The sequence below is a fragment of the Scyliorhinus canicula genome, chromosome 12, assembly GCF_902713615.1.
Source record: "Scyliorhinus canicula chromosome 12, sScyCan1.1, whole genome shotgun sequence".
Taxonomy (NCBI): Eukaryota; Metazoa; Chordata; class Chondrichthyes; order Carcharhiniformes; family Scyliorhinidae; genus Scyliorhinus; species Scyliorhinus canicula.
Window position 1 is genome coordinate 41,751,585 of NC_052157.1, and position 12,612 is coordinate 41,764,196.

General features: G+C 42.5%; 1 protein-coding gene across 1 annotated transcript in view; it reads left to right on the forward strand.

Moving 5' to 3' along the window:
• Positions 1-1,195: 1,195 nt before the first annotated feature.
• znf710a (zinc finger protein 710a) overlaps positions 1,196-12,612 on the forward strand; it is a gene marked incomplete at its 5' end in the record, with an annotated part of 40,596 nt that continues 29,179 nt past the window's right edge. The window contains 2 exons of the mRNA XM_038812997.1: positions 1,196-1,987; positions 12,353-12,544. Coding sequence (XP_038668925.1) covers positions 1,196-1,987; positions 12,353-12,544 — 984 coding nt within the window. The remainder of the gene's footprint in view (positions 1,988-12,352; positions 12,545-12,612) is intronic.

Sequence of the window (12,612 nt, forward strand, 5' to 3'; positions counted from 1 at the left end):
GGAAACCGGAGCACCCGGAGGAAACCCACGCACACAGGGGGAGGACGTGCAGACTCCACACAGACAGTGACCCAGCCGGGAATCGAACCTGGGACCCTGGAGCTGTGAAGCATTTATGCTAACCACCATGCTACCCTGCTGCCCTGTTGACCAGAGCAGGAGCAGGAGCCACCAAATGTGCGACTTACTCCTTCATAGCCGCCACCGGAAGTCCAATTTAATTCGACTTGCTGACACTCGCGACAATTTCAGAAGTTTGCATTACTAAATCTGTAACTAGCATTTAACTGGAAAATTGCCGTGTACACTGAATTTTGTCCCACTTGTTTTCTGCACGGTTACCCAGTCATTTTGGTCTATTTTGCATAAATTATTTTTTAAACTGAGAATTGTATAGAGATTTTCGAATTAAGTAATGTGTATTTTAGACTAAAACAAAGGTATTCTTAATATTCCTGACTATATTTAAAGATATTGGAAATGGATAAAAAGGGGGACAAAAATGACTTTTTGGTATATTTGTGTCTTTAATCTTCTAGATATCTCTTTGGGGAGCCGTTGGTAATGCTTTGAAAGTCATGGATCACCTTGTAAATACTGGAACTCAAACAGATCCCGTTGTGATATTATCCTTTGCACAAGCAGCTACTTTAGGACTTGTTGGCCAGAATGGCCCTTTTAGCTTTCCATTCAGAGAGAATGGAATTTATCATATGCCAGATGCATCAATTCATAAGACATTGCACTTCAACACATGACAACAGAGCAAAAACTCTCGACTGGACGTGATCAACTCCTCGGAATGTTTTGAACAACAAGAGGAGGAGAGTTTAGAGGCAGAGAATGGCTTTCTAACTTTTGAAAGGCAAGCGAGGAGGAGGAAGCGGCAGCCTGTGAAGCTAGTGCATGCTGAAAAAAATGATGAAAATTGTAAGGAAGAAATTGTTGAGGTGGAGTACGATGCAGAGAATCAGTCCAACAGTATTCTATATAGGCATGGAATAAAAATGATTGACATAAGTAACTTCAAAAGGAAACAAATGCATCGCCCTCTTCGTGAAAGGACTCAAGGTGTTCAAACTGTTAATTTCCCTCCAACCTATAAGGAAATCCTTCATTGTAATTCTGCTGATCAGCAGGAGAAGGCTGGCACTGAAGAGGAAAAGTTCATAAGCGGCTATTTTGAAACAAGTAAATCACCAACTTTAATCCAAATGGAAGAACAGTTTCCAGAAGTTTCAGTGACTGGGAGAACCGTAATTTTGTATGGCAACGTCAAGTGGCATATGAAACAGAGATATCTGCTCCTCAGCAGGAGGATCGTAACAGAAGAGCTCAAATAGATCGGTTGGATATTAATGTACAGATTGATGATTCCTATTGTATTGATGTTGGGGAAGGGCAGAAACGATGGCAGTGTCGGTTATGTGAAAAATCGTACACTTCTAAATATAACTTGGTCACTCACATATTGGGCCACAGTGGCATTAAGCCTCATGAATGCCAACACTGTCACAAGCTTTTTAAGCAGCCAAGTCATTTACAAATGCACCTTCTTACTCACGAAGGCATTCGACCACACAAGTGTGAGGTGTGTGACAAAGCCTTCACACAGACAAGCCATCTTAAACGACACATGTTGCTGCACACTGACATCAAACCATACAGCTGCAGAGTCTGTGGACGGGGGTTTGCCTATCCCAGTGAGCTGAAGGCTCATGAGGCTAAGCATGAAAATGGCAGGTGTCATGTTTGTATTGAATGTGGGTTAGATTTTGTGTCACTCATTCAGCTAAAGAGACATCTTGTTGCACATCAAGGCCCCACACCATATGAATGCACAGAGTGCAACAAAACTTTCAGTTACCGAAGTCAGCTTCAGAACCACATGATGAAACATCAAAATATCCGCCCGTATGTCTGCACTGAATGTGGTATGGAATTTACCCAGCCTCATCACCTGAAACAGCATTCACTTACACACAAGGTAAGCCTGCCCACCTGTTCTGTCTGTAAATCATACTTGCTATTGAAGGCATTCCCATTGGTAAAAATTGGCAGAACCTTGAGAGCAAAACTGAAGATGGATGAACCTCAAATTTAATTCTTGATGTTCATTGTCGTTCAGGCCACCTCTTTTAACCTAATCTGGCTGTCTGTCTTTAGAGAGTAGACCAACTCTAGTTTGGTTTTACCAAAATGTAGCTTCTAGTAGACGGTTTATTTTTAACAGTCGGCTATTCAAATCGCATAGATGTAGCATGTTGGGTTTTGCCAATTTGACACCTGAATGTTCCTCACACGGACAAGCCACCTTAAACGGCACATTGTGCTGCACACTGACATCAAACCATATAGCTTCAGAGTCTGTGGACGGGGGTTTGTGTTGAATGTGAGTTTGATTTTGTGTTACACATTTGACTGAAGAGAGATATTGTTGCACATCAAGGTTCCACATCATGTTAACAGGCCAACCACGGTTTCGGAGGACAGTGCTGAAATAGAACTGTTGATTTTGGCCCTGCTTGTTAATGCCATATTTAAGTGATCACTCTTTCTTTCTCCCGGCAAAATAATTGAATTACTATCAACAATTTCATTGTGACTTTGGTTGATTTATTTTCAGATTCCTATGTGGTGGAATCAAACCTGGCATTTAAGTATCAAGGACTGTGTAATATTGTATATAACTGGAACTGTGAAGCGATACAGTATAATTTTACATTAAGCTTTTTAAAAACTTTGTAGCATTTTTACTGTGCTACAGCCTTGGGGAAAGAAAACTCCCAATATGTTGTATGGGTAGTTAATTTCTCTAATTCTGCTCCTCCCATCCAGCCCTATGTTATGAGTTATATTTTGGATCTCTTGCCTACGAACTTGTATTCCAGTGTGAGTTAGTCATCTATAGGGATTGTGAATAGGAGGAATAATGAGGGAAAAAAAAAAAAAATAATCTACAAAATCTAGCAAACACTGCCAAGTTTCTCTTGGCTGGGGTGTCAGTCAAGTAGCATAAATGCTGAAAGTTTGAAGTGGGGAATGTTGAAATAGTACGCTGAAATAATTTCTAGGCGAATTATTTTGGTGAAGGCTGTTCATCGGAACTGGAAATAGCAAGTTAGTCCTCTGTTTGAAGAACTGATTGAAATAAAATGGTGAAGGTAGGGTGAAGGTCATTGCCAAGTGCACCAACTGTTGAATGGTCCTTACACAGTAGAATAAACAGCTGCTGATGGTTCTATTGTTTAGGGATAGATTTAAAATACACTAGAAGTGGAAAATCCTGAATGATATAAAGACTCATCAGCCTGATAATCAGGCATGTATAAAACAAAAGGTGAGTTTAAACAAAGCTCAAGTGGAAGGAAGCAAACTAGAAAGCGATTAGGGAAAACAGACCACAAGGAGGAGACAGCTACAGTGTCAATTGTGGCTCATTTCCGAGGGCTACATAATTTTATTCTTTAATGGGATGTGGACATCACTGGTGAGGCCAGCAGTTCTAGCCCATTCTTAATTGCCCCAGAGAAGATGGTGGTGAGCCACCTTCTTGAACTTCATGTGGTGTAGGCGCATCCATAGTGGTGTTAGGGAGGGAGTTCCAGGAATTTTACCAATCAACTGCCAAAGGGAGTTGGAAAGAGACAACCCATGGGGTGGCAAGGTTATAATGGCAGCTGGAATTGACAGGTTTGGCAAACTCTGCATTTTAGAACTATAGAATTCCAATAGTATAAGACAAGGCCATTAGGCCCATCAAGTCTGTACCAACAGTCCGAAAGAGCACCCTCCCTAGGCCCACTCCTTTGCCCTATCCCTGTAACCCCACCTAACCACATCTTTGGATGCCAGGGAGAAATCTAGCATGGCCAATCCACCTAACCTGCACATCTCTGGATTGTGGGAGGAAACCCATGCAGACATGGGGAGAAAGTGTAAACTCGACAGTCACCCAATGCCAAAATTGAACCTGTGTCCCTGACGCTGTGAGGCAGCAATGCTAGGTGCTGTGAGGCAGCAGTGTGAACCAATGTGCAACTGTGTCGCCCTCACCTCCCTACTTACAGGTATAGCACTATGGTCAGTGACCATGGCAATTACGTACTGGAGGAAATTTTTATAAATTGCTCGGCAATGTGGGAGCACTGCATCAGAAAATGGTTTGGAAAGGAACTAAAGGCCAGGTGTAACGTTTCCTTAGTTGAATGAAATTACCAGGGTGAAGCTGTTAGGAATACAGATGCTTTATGAAAATGTCATTGAGGAATTAATTCATCAAAGTTGGCATTATTGTTTGAGGTTGTGTTTTAGATGGTGCACACAAGAGTTCAGTAGAAAGAAAGATCAAGTCAAAAGAGGCTCTGTTTGACAGGAGGTGAATATAAGAAATGTGGATGAGGCAAAGCCTTAGAAAAAAAGGGATATTTCCAAAGTTTTGCTGTGTCATTGGGACAGGTGTTACAGAGACTGAGAATCTCGATTAAAAGATGAAATTGGCAAATATATGGACCTACTTTTAGTTGGATACCTAACCACTGACGTGGCCTTCTGTCACTGCCTTCATAAGAACGTAAGAACTAGGAGCAGGAGTAGGCCATCTGGCCCCTCGAGCCTGCTCAGCCATTCAATGAGATCATGGCTGATCTTTTGTGGACTCAGCTACACTTTCCGGCCCGAACACCATAACCCTTAATCCCTTTATTCTTCAAAAAACTATCTTTACCTTAAAAACATGTAATGAAGGAGCCTCAACTGCTTCACTGGGCAAGGAATTCCATAGATTCACAACCCTTTGGGTGAAGAAGTTCCTCGTAAACTCAGTCCTAAATCTACTTCCCCTTATTTTGAGGCTATGTCCCCTAGTTCTGCTTTCACCCGCCAATGGAAACAACCTGCCCGCATCTATCTTATCTATTCCCTTCATAATTTTAAATGTTTCTATAAGATCACCCCTCATCCTTCTAAATTTCAATGAGTACAGTCCCAGTCTACTCAACCTCTCCTCATAATCCAACCCCTTCAGCTCTGGGATTAACCTAGTGAATCTCCTCTGCACACCCTCCAGTGCCAGTATGTCCTTTCTCAAGTAAGGAGACCAAAACTGAACACACTACTCCAGGTGTGGCCTCACTAACACCTTATACAATTGCAACATAACCTCCCTAGTCTTAAACTCCATCTAGCAATGAAGGACAAAATTCAATTTGCCTTCTTAATCACCTGTTGCACCTGTAAACCAACCTCCTGTGACTCGTGCATTAGCACACCCAAGTCTCTCTGCACAACGGCATGCTTTAATATTTTATCATTTAAATAATAATCCCGTTTGCTGTTATTCCTACCAAAATGGATAACCTCACATTTGTCAACATTGTATTCCATCTGCCAGACCCTAGCCCATTCACTTAACCTATCCAAATCCCTCTGCAGACTTCCAGTATCCTCTGCAGTTTTCGCTTTACCACTCATCTTAGTGTCATCTGCAAACTTGGACACATTGCCCTTGGTCCCCAACTCCAAATCATCTATGTAAATTGTGAACAATTGTGGGCCCAACACGGATCCCTGAGGGACACCACTAGCTACTGATTGCCAACCAGAGAAACACCCATTAATCCCCACTCTTTGCTTTCTATTAATTAACCAATCCTCTATCCATGCTACTACTTTACCCTTAATGCCATGCATCTTTATCTTATGCAGCAACCTTTTGTGTGGCACCTTGTCAAAGGCTTTCTGGAAATCCAGATATACCACATCCATCGGCTCCCCGTTATCTACTGCACTGGTAATGTCCTCAAAAAATTCCACTAAATTAGTTAGGCATGACCTGCCCTTTATGAACCCATGCTGCGTCTGCCCAATGGGACAATTTCTATCCAGATGCCTCGCTATTTCTTCCTTGATGATAGATTCCAGCATCTTCCCTACTACCGAAGTTAAGCTCACTGGCCTATAATTTCCTGCTTTCTGCCTACCTCCTTTTTTAAACAGTGGTGTCACGTTTGCTAATTTCCAATCCACCGGGACCACCCCAGAGTCTAGTGAATTTCGGTAAATTATCACTAGTGCATCTGCAATTTCCCTAGCGATCTCTTTTAGCACTCTGGGATGCATTCCATCAGGGCCAGGAGACTTGTCTACCTTTAGCCCCATTAGCTTGCCCATCACTACCTCCTTAGTGATAACAATCCTCTCAAGGTCCTCACCTGTCATAGCCTCATTTCTATCAGTCGCTGGCATGTTATTTGTGTCTTCCACTGTGAAGACCGACCCAAAAAACCTGTTCAGTTCCTCAGCCATTTCCTCATTTCCCATTATTAAAACTCCCTTCTCATCCTCTAAAGGACCAATATTTACCTTAGCCACTCTTTTTTGTTTTATATATTTGTAAAAACTTTTACTGTCTGTTTTTATATTCTGAGCAAGTTTACTCTCATACTCTATCTTACTCTTCTTTATAGCTTTTTTAGTAGCTTTCTGTTGCCCCCTAAAGATTTCCCAGTCCTCTAATCTCCCAGCAATCTTTGCCACTTTATATGCTTTTTCCTTCAATTTGATACTCTCCCTTATTTCCTTAGATATCCACGGTCGATTTTCCCTCTTTCTACCGTCCTTCCTTTTTGTTGGTATAAACCTTTGCTGAGCACTGAAAAATCACTTGGAAGGTTCTCCACTGTTCCTGAACTGTTCCACCATAAAGTCTTAGCTCCCAGTCTACCTTAGCTAGTTCTTCTCTCATCCCCTTGTAATTTCCTTTGTTTAAACACAAAACACTAGAATTTGATTTTACTTTCTCACCCTCCATCTGTATTTTAAATTCCACCATATTGTGATCGCTCCTTCCGAGAGGATCCCTAACTATGAGATCATGAATCAATCCTGTCTCATTACACAGGACAAGATCTAGGACCGCTTGTTCTCTCGTAGGTTCCATTACATACTGTTCTTGGAAACTATCGCGGATACATTCTATAAACTCCTCCTCAAGGTTGCCTTGACCGACATGGTTAAACCAATCGACATGTAGATTAAAATCCCCCATGATAACTGCTGTGTCATTTCTACATGCATCAGTTATTTCTTTGTTTATTGCCTGCCCCACCATAACGTTACTATTTGGTGGCCGATAGACTACTCCTATCAGTGACTTTTTTGCCTTACTATTCCTGATTTCCACCCAAATGGATTCAACCTTATCCTCCATAGCACCGATGTCATCCCTTACTATTGCCCGGATGTCATCCTTAAATAACAGAACAACACCACCTCCCTTACCATCCACTCTGTCCTTCCGAATAGTTTGATACCCTCGGATATTTAACTCCCAGTCGTGACCATCCTTTAACCATGTTTCAGTAATGGCCACTAAATCATAGTAATTTACGATGATTTGTGCCATCAACTCATTTACTTTATTCCGAATACTATGAGCATTCAGGTAAAGTACACTTATGTTATTTTTTACCTCTGTTTTGAATCTTAACATCTCCAGTTTTATTCCTTTTGTTATTACTGGGCCTATTCACTGAGCTCCCCTCAGTCACTGTACCTTGTACTGTCGCCCTTTTAGATTTTTGACTATGTCTTCTCTGCCTTGCACTTTTCCCCTTACTTCCTTTTGCTTCATCTTTCAGCCTAATTAATGGAATGCCTGTACCTTTTGAGTGAAGAACTAGGTCTTAAACCTGCAAACTGCTCTGGATATCAGTATTCTGTGCAATCATTGTAAAAGACAGGCAGGGAAAGAGCCCATCCCATATCATCCTCTAATGGAAAGTCTGGTCATTATTACTTCCAATCATCAGTGATGCAATATCCTGAGAGGGGCAAATAAATAAAAAAACTAGGTAAATTCAGCACGGGGGGGGGGGGGGGGGAGGAATGCAGGAGGAGGTCATTCTACCCATCAAGTCTGTATTGACCCCAGGAAAGAGCACCCTACCTAGGCCCAGGCTCACATTCCCACCCTATCCCTATAACCCAGTACCTGACCTAACCTTTTGGACACTAAAGGGAAATTTAGAATGGCCAGTTCACCTAATCTGCATATCTTTGGACACTGGGAGGAAACCGGAGCACCCGGAAGGAAACCCACACAGACATGGGGATAAAGTGCAAACTCTACACAGATAGTCACCCAAGGCTGGAGTTGAACCCAGGTCCCTGGTCCTGCAAGGTAGCAACGCTTACCACTGTTGCACTGTGCCGCCCTATTTTCCAAATAAATATTCATGACTCTGCATTAGCCAACATCCCAATGTTCCCTGTTGAATGGCTTCAGTGAATCTGTACTTAACTGCATCAGCCGGCAACTTGGGGGGAGGGGGGGTGTGTTGGTCAATGACTCTTTTTATCAAACCTAGTCCTCTGCTTCCCTAAGTTTTATAACCATGGTCCCTGGTTCTTCCCATCTGAATTCAAAATAGCCTATCCAGAGACCCTTCATTATTTTAATTAGCTTAATCAAATACCATCAAAGTCTACGCTGTTCTTGATTTTAAAAAAAAGTCTCATCACCGTAAGCCTATCTATACTAAAGGCTTTTTAAATAGTTAGACTCCATTAGCTTTCCTCTTTAGTTTTTCTTGGGCCTCTATTTCACTCAATATATGGGGGGGGGGGTCAAAATGTGACACGGTAACTTACAGAAGGACATAATGGTGCTTTTCTGTCCTGGAACATCCTAGCAAGATATCTCCATGTTGTATTCAATTTCATTACAAACTCATTGCATTATGCATGGCCTTTTCAAGATGTGTGCACTATACAATCCTACTCAACAGACATCAGTTAAGCATAGTATATACATGCTTGGTATGGTCCCAGCTGCATGCAAAACACAGTTCATCTATGGTGAATGCCACTTAACAAGAGTTCCATTCCTCTGATTTTTTTTCTCTCTCTAATCATGATTCTATGGTAGCATAGTGGTTAGCACAGTTGCTTCAGGGGTCCAGGGTCCCAGGTTTGATTCCTGGCTTGGGCCACTGTCTGTGTGGAGTCTGCATGTTCTCCACGCGTGCGTGTGTGTGTGTGTGTGTGTGTGGTTTCCTCTGGGTGCACCGGTTTCCTCCCACAGTCCAAAGATGTGCTGGTTAGGTGGATTGGCCATTCTAAATTGCCCTTAGTGTCCAAAAAAGGTTAAGTGGGGTTACTGGGTTATGGGGATAAAGGTGATAGAATGGAGGCATGGGGCTTAAGTCGGGTGCTCTTTCCAAGGGCTGGTGCAGACTCAATGGGCTGAATGGTCTCCTTCTGCACTGTAAATTTTATGATTCTATGATACCTGTAGTATAGTTAACCTGTTTAAATTTCCAGAATTAAATTGTGGGAAAGCCAACAGGATTTTGCAAGCACTCCTTCCTTTGAGCTGATGAAAATTGTAGTCGGCTTTCTAGTATTGGACTCGTGCTGTGCATTTCAGATATCTTTATTTTTCTGACCTTCAGTATTTCTAAGTTCAACTTGACTCTTTGTCATTCAAACCATTCTCTTGCAGGCATCTGGCTGCATTCAAATTAGCATTTATTTCAGACCCAAAATCACTGTTGCGCCTCCTGGGAATGGTCCAGTGGCAAAAGTTATTCTGATTATGTTTTCCCCTTTCCTCTGGCAAAGTAAAATTTTGCTTCTCAGTCAGCCGAGATGATTCGTTTTCCTCTTTCTCATTGCTCGGATAAAGAACTTGTTCATGGTTAGGTTGTTTATTTGGAATCAACAAATCACTTGTGTGGTTGACATGGATATTTCTTGCAGCTCTGTGAAACAATGGGTTAATGCCCATCCATACCCTACTCAATGCCACTATGCTGTGGTAGCCTCCTTGCAGGTGCATTTTCAAATGTCACCCTTTGGAGGGCAACACGGTGGCGCAGTGGGTTAGTACTGCGGCCTCACGGCGCCGAGGTCCCAGGATGGATCCCGGCTCTAGATCACTCCATATGGAGTTTGCACATTCTCCCCGTGTTTGTGTGGGTTTCACCCCCACAACCCAAAAAGATGTGCAAGCTAGGTGGATTGGCCATGCTAAATTGCCCCTTAATTGGAAAAAAATGAATTGGGTACTCTAAATTTAAAAAATAAAAACAAAATATCACCCTTTGCAAATGCGTCAGTTTACTTTTCTTATTTTCCTTTTTTTGTTAGTTCTGATCGCATATTAATTTTATCTTCATTTTCAGGGGAGAATCGATTTGTGTTTCAAAATTTTAAGGAGTCCTTCCTGTTTATTTCCTTTGTTCCCATTTTATTTTATTTTTGGTCTGTGGACCTATAATCAGAATGTGCCTTTAAGCAGAAGAGTGCTTGCCAGGGCAGTGTATTCCGAGGTTTTGTATTTTGGAGAGGAGAAACAGACTCTTTGATGCCGAGTGAATCTTAGGAACCAGCTTTGGAGGAAATCGGGTGATTGGCTGGCAACCTGTGGGTTGGCCAGGGACAGTGTTCTGCCTGACAACACAGTGATTGGTTCCTGCTTGATGTTTTGAGTGAGCTTGGCAGAAGCGATGAGACCGAGGAAGGAGAAGAAAGTCTCTCTCTGTCTCGCTGAAAGAACTGGCATGTTGTTATAATACCAGTGAGTTGCTGGAACATTCTTGCTGTAAACTTGAAATGATCCTGAATCTAGAGAAAAAGTAGACAACCTTGACAGAGAAGCCTCTAGATCCTCGTAGGAAGAAGAGCTATGTTTCTCCCTCTTTCTGCTGCCAGTTGCCTGCTGTCTTCGTGAGTCTGCAGTGAAGATCATTACAAACTGAACGAAAATAAAGTACCCAACTGATAGCCTAACCTTCAGAAAAATGTTAACTGTAAGTCATCCTAGTGTATCAAAGATCCTTTATACTTTCATTTTATTAATATTTTCTTTACCTCTTAATCGCCCTTTCCTCTCTGTTTATCTATCCACGTGTACAGAGTGAGGATAGTTAGAAGGGGGTTATTAGATAGGCATTCCAATTTTTTTGTCCCCGTAAGATGTCTTACAAAGCCAGGTTAACAGGTTTGTTTCGAATCACTAGCTTTCGGAGCACTGCTCCTTCCCCAGGTGAATGAAGAGGTTGGTTCCAGAAATGCATATATAGATAAAGTCAAAAATGCAAGACGATACTTTGAATGCGAGTCTTTGCAGGTAATTAAGTCTTTACAGGTCCAGATGGAGCAGGTTAAAGAGGTGTGAATTGTCTCAAGCCAGGACAGTTGGTAGGATTTGAAAGCCCAGGCCAGATGGTGAGGGGGGGGGGGGGGGGGGGGGGGTGAATGTAATGTGACATGAATCCAAGGTCCCAGTTGATGCCGTACTCATGTGTGCGGAACTTGGCTATAAGTTTCTGCTCCCCGATTCGGCGTTGTCGCGTGTCCTGAAGGCCGCCTTGGAGAACGCTTGCCCGAAGATCAGAGGCTGAATGCCCTTGACTGCTGAAGTGTTCCCCAACTGGAATGGAACATTCCTGTCTGGCGATTGTTGCATGATGTCCATTCATCCGTTGTTGCAGCGCCTGCATGGTCTCGCCAACATACCACGCTTCGGGACAACCTTTCCTGTAGCGTATGAGGTAGACAACGTTGGCCAAGTCCCACGAGTATGTCCACGTATCAGGTGGATGGTGTTCTCACGTCTAATGGTGGTACCCATGTCGATGATCTGACACATCTTGCAGAGATTGCCATGGCAGGGCTGTGTGGTGTCGTGATCGCTGTTCTGAAGGCTGGGTAGTTTGCTGCAAACAATGGTTTGTTTGAGGTTGCGCGGTTGTTTGAAGTTTTTTTGTCAGTTTAATTATAATACTGTACAAAATAAGAGGTTACCTGTGTTAAAGTTACAAATCTGGTGACTGCAGCTTATTGGGCTCAGCCAAGGACCTCGGATATTTAAAATATCATATTTTACTTGTCATGGTAGAGTGCTTGCTTTGCATGTAATAGGTAGTGGGATCGATGCCCACATTCTCCATTTTGACACATTCCCGGCTTGGGTCACTCTGTGCGGAGTCTTCCCATGTCTGCATGGGTTTCCTCCCACAAGTCCAGAAAGATGTGCTGTTGGGTGAATTGGACATTCTGAATTCTCCCTCTGTGTATCCGAACAGGTGCCAGAATATGGCGACTCAGGGCTTTTCACAGTAACTTAATTGCAGTGTTAATGTAAGCCCACTTGTGACAATAAAGATTATTAAACAAAGATTATTGGTCTAGTGACCCGGGTCAATGGGTCTGGAATTAACCATGCACTTGTCCAGGCTGTCTAAACAAAATGTTTAAATTTGCAGGTTTTCATTGTTTCTGTTGAAGTAATAATTCATTTGAAATAATTTAAAGTCTCACCTGCTGCATCTTTCCCCTCCTTCAGGGAGTAAAAGAGTTCAAGTGTGAAGTATGTGGACGTGAATTCACCCTTCAAGCAAACCTGAAGAGACATATGCTAATTCATACCAGTGTCCGAGCTTATCAGTGCCACATCTGCTTTAAAACTTTTGTTCAAAAACAGACTTTGAAGACCCACATGATTGTTCATTCACCCGTCAAACCATTTAAATGTAAGGTAAGAGAAAAGGATGCCATATTGGTACACCCTGTGATTTCTATCCAACAATAAAGTTGAGTGGATGA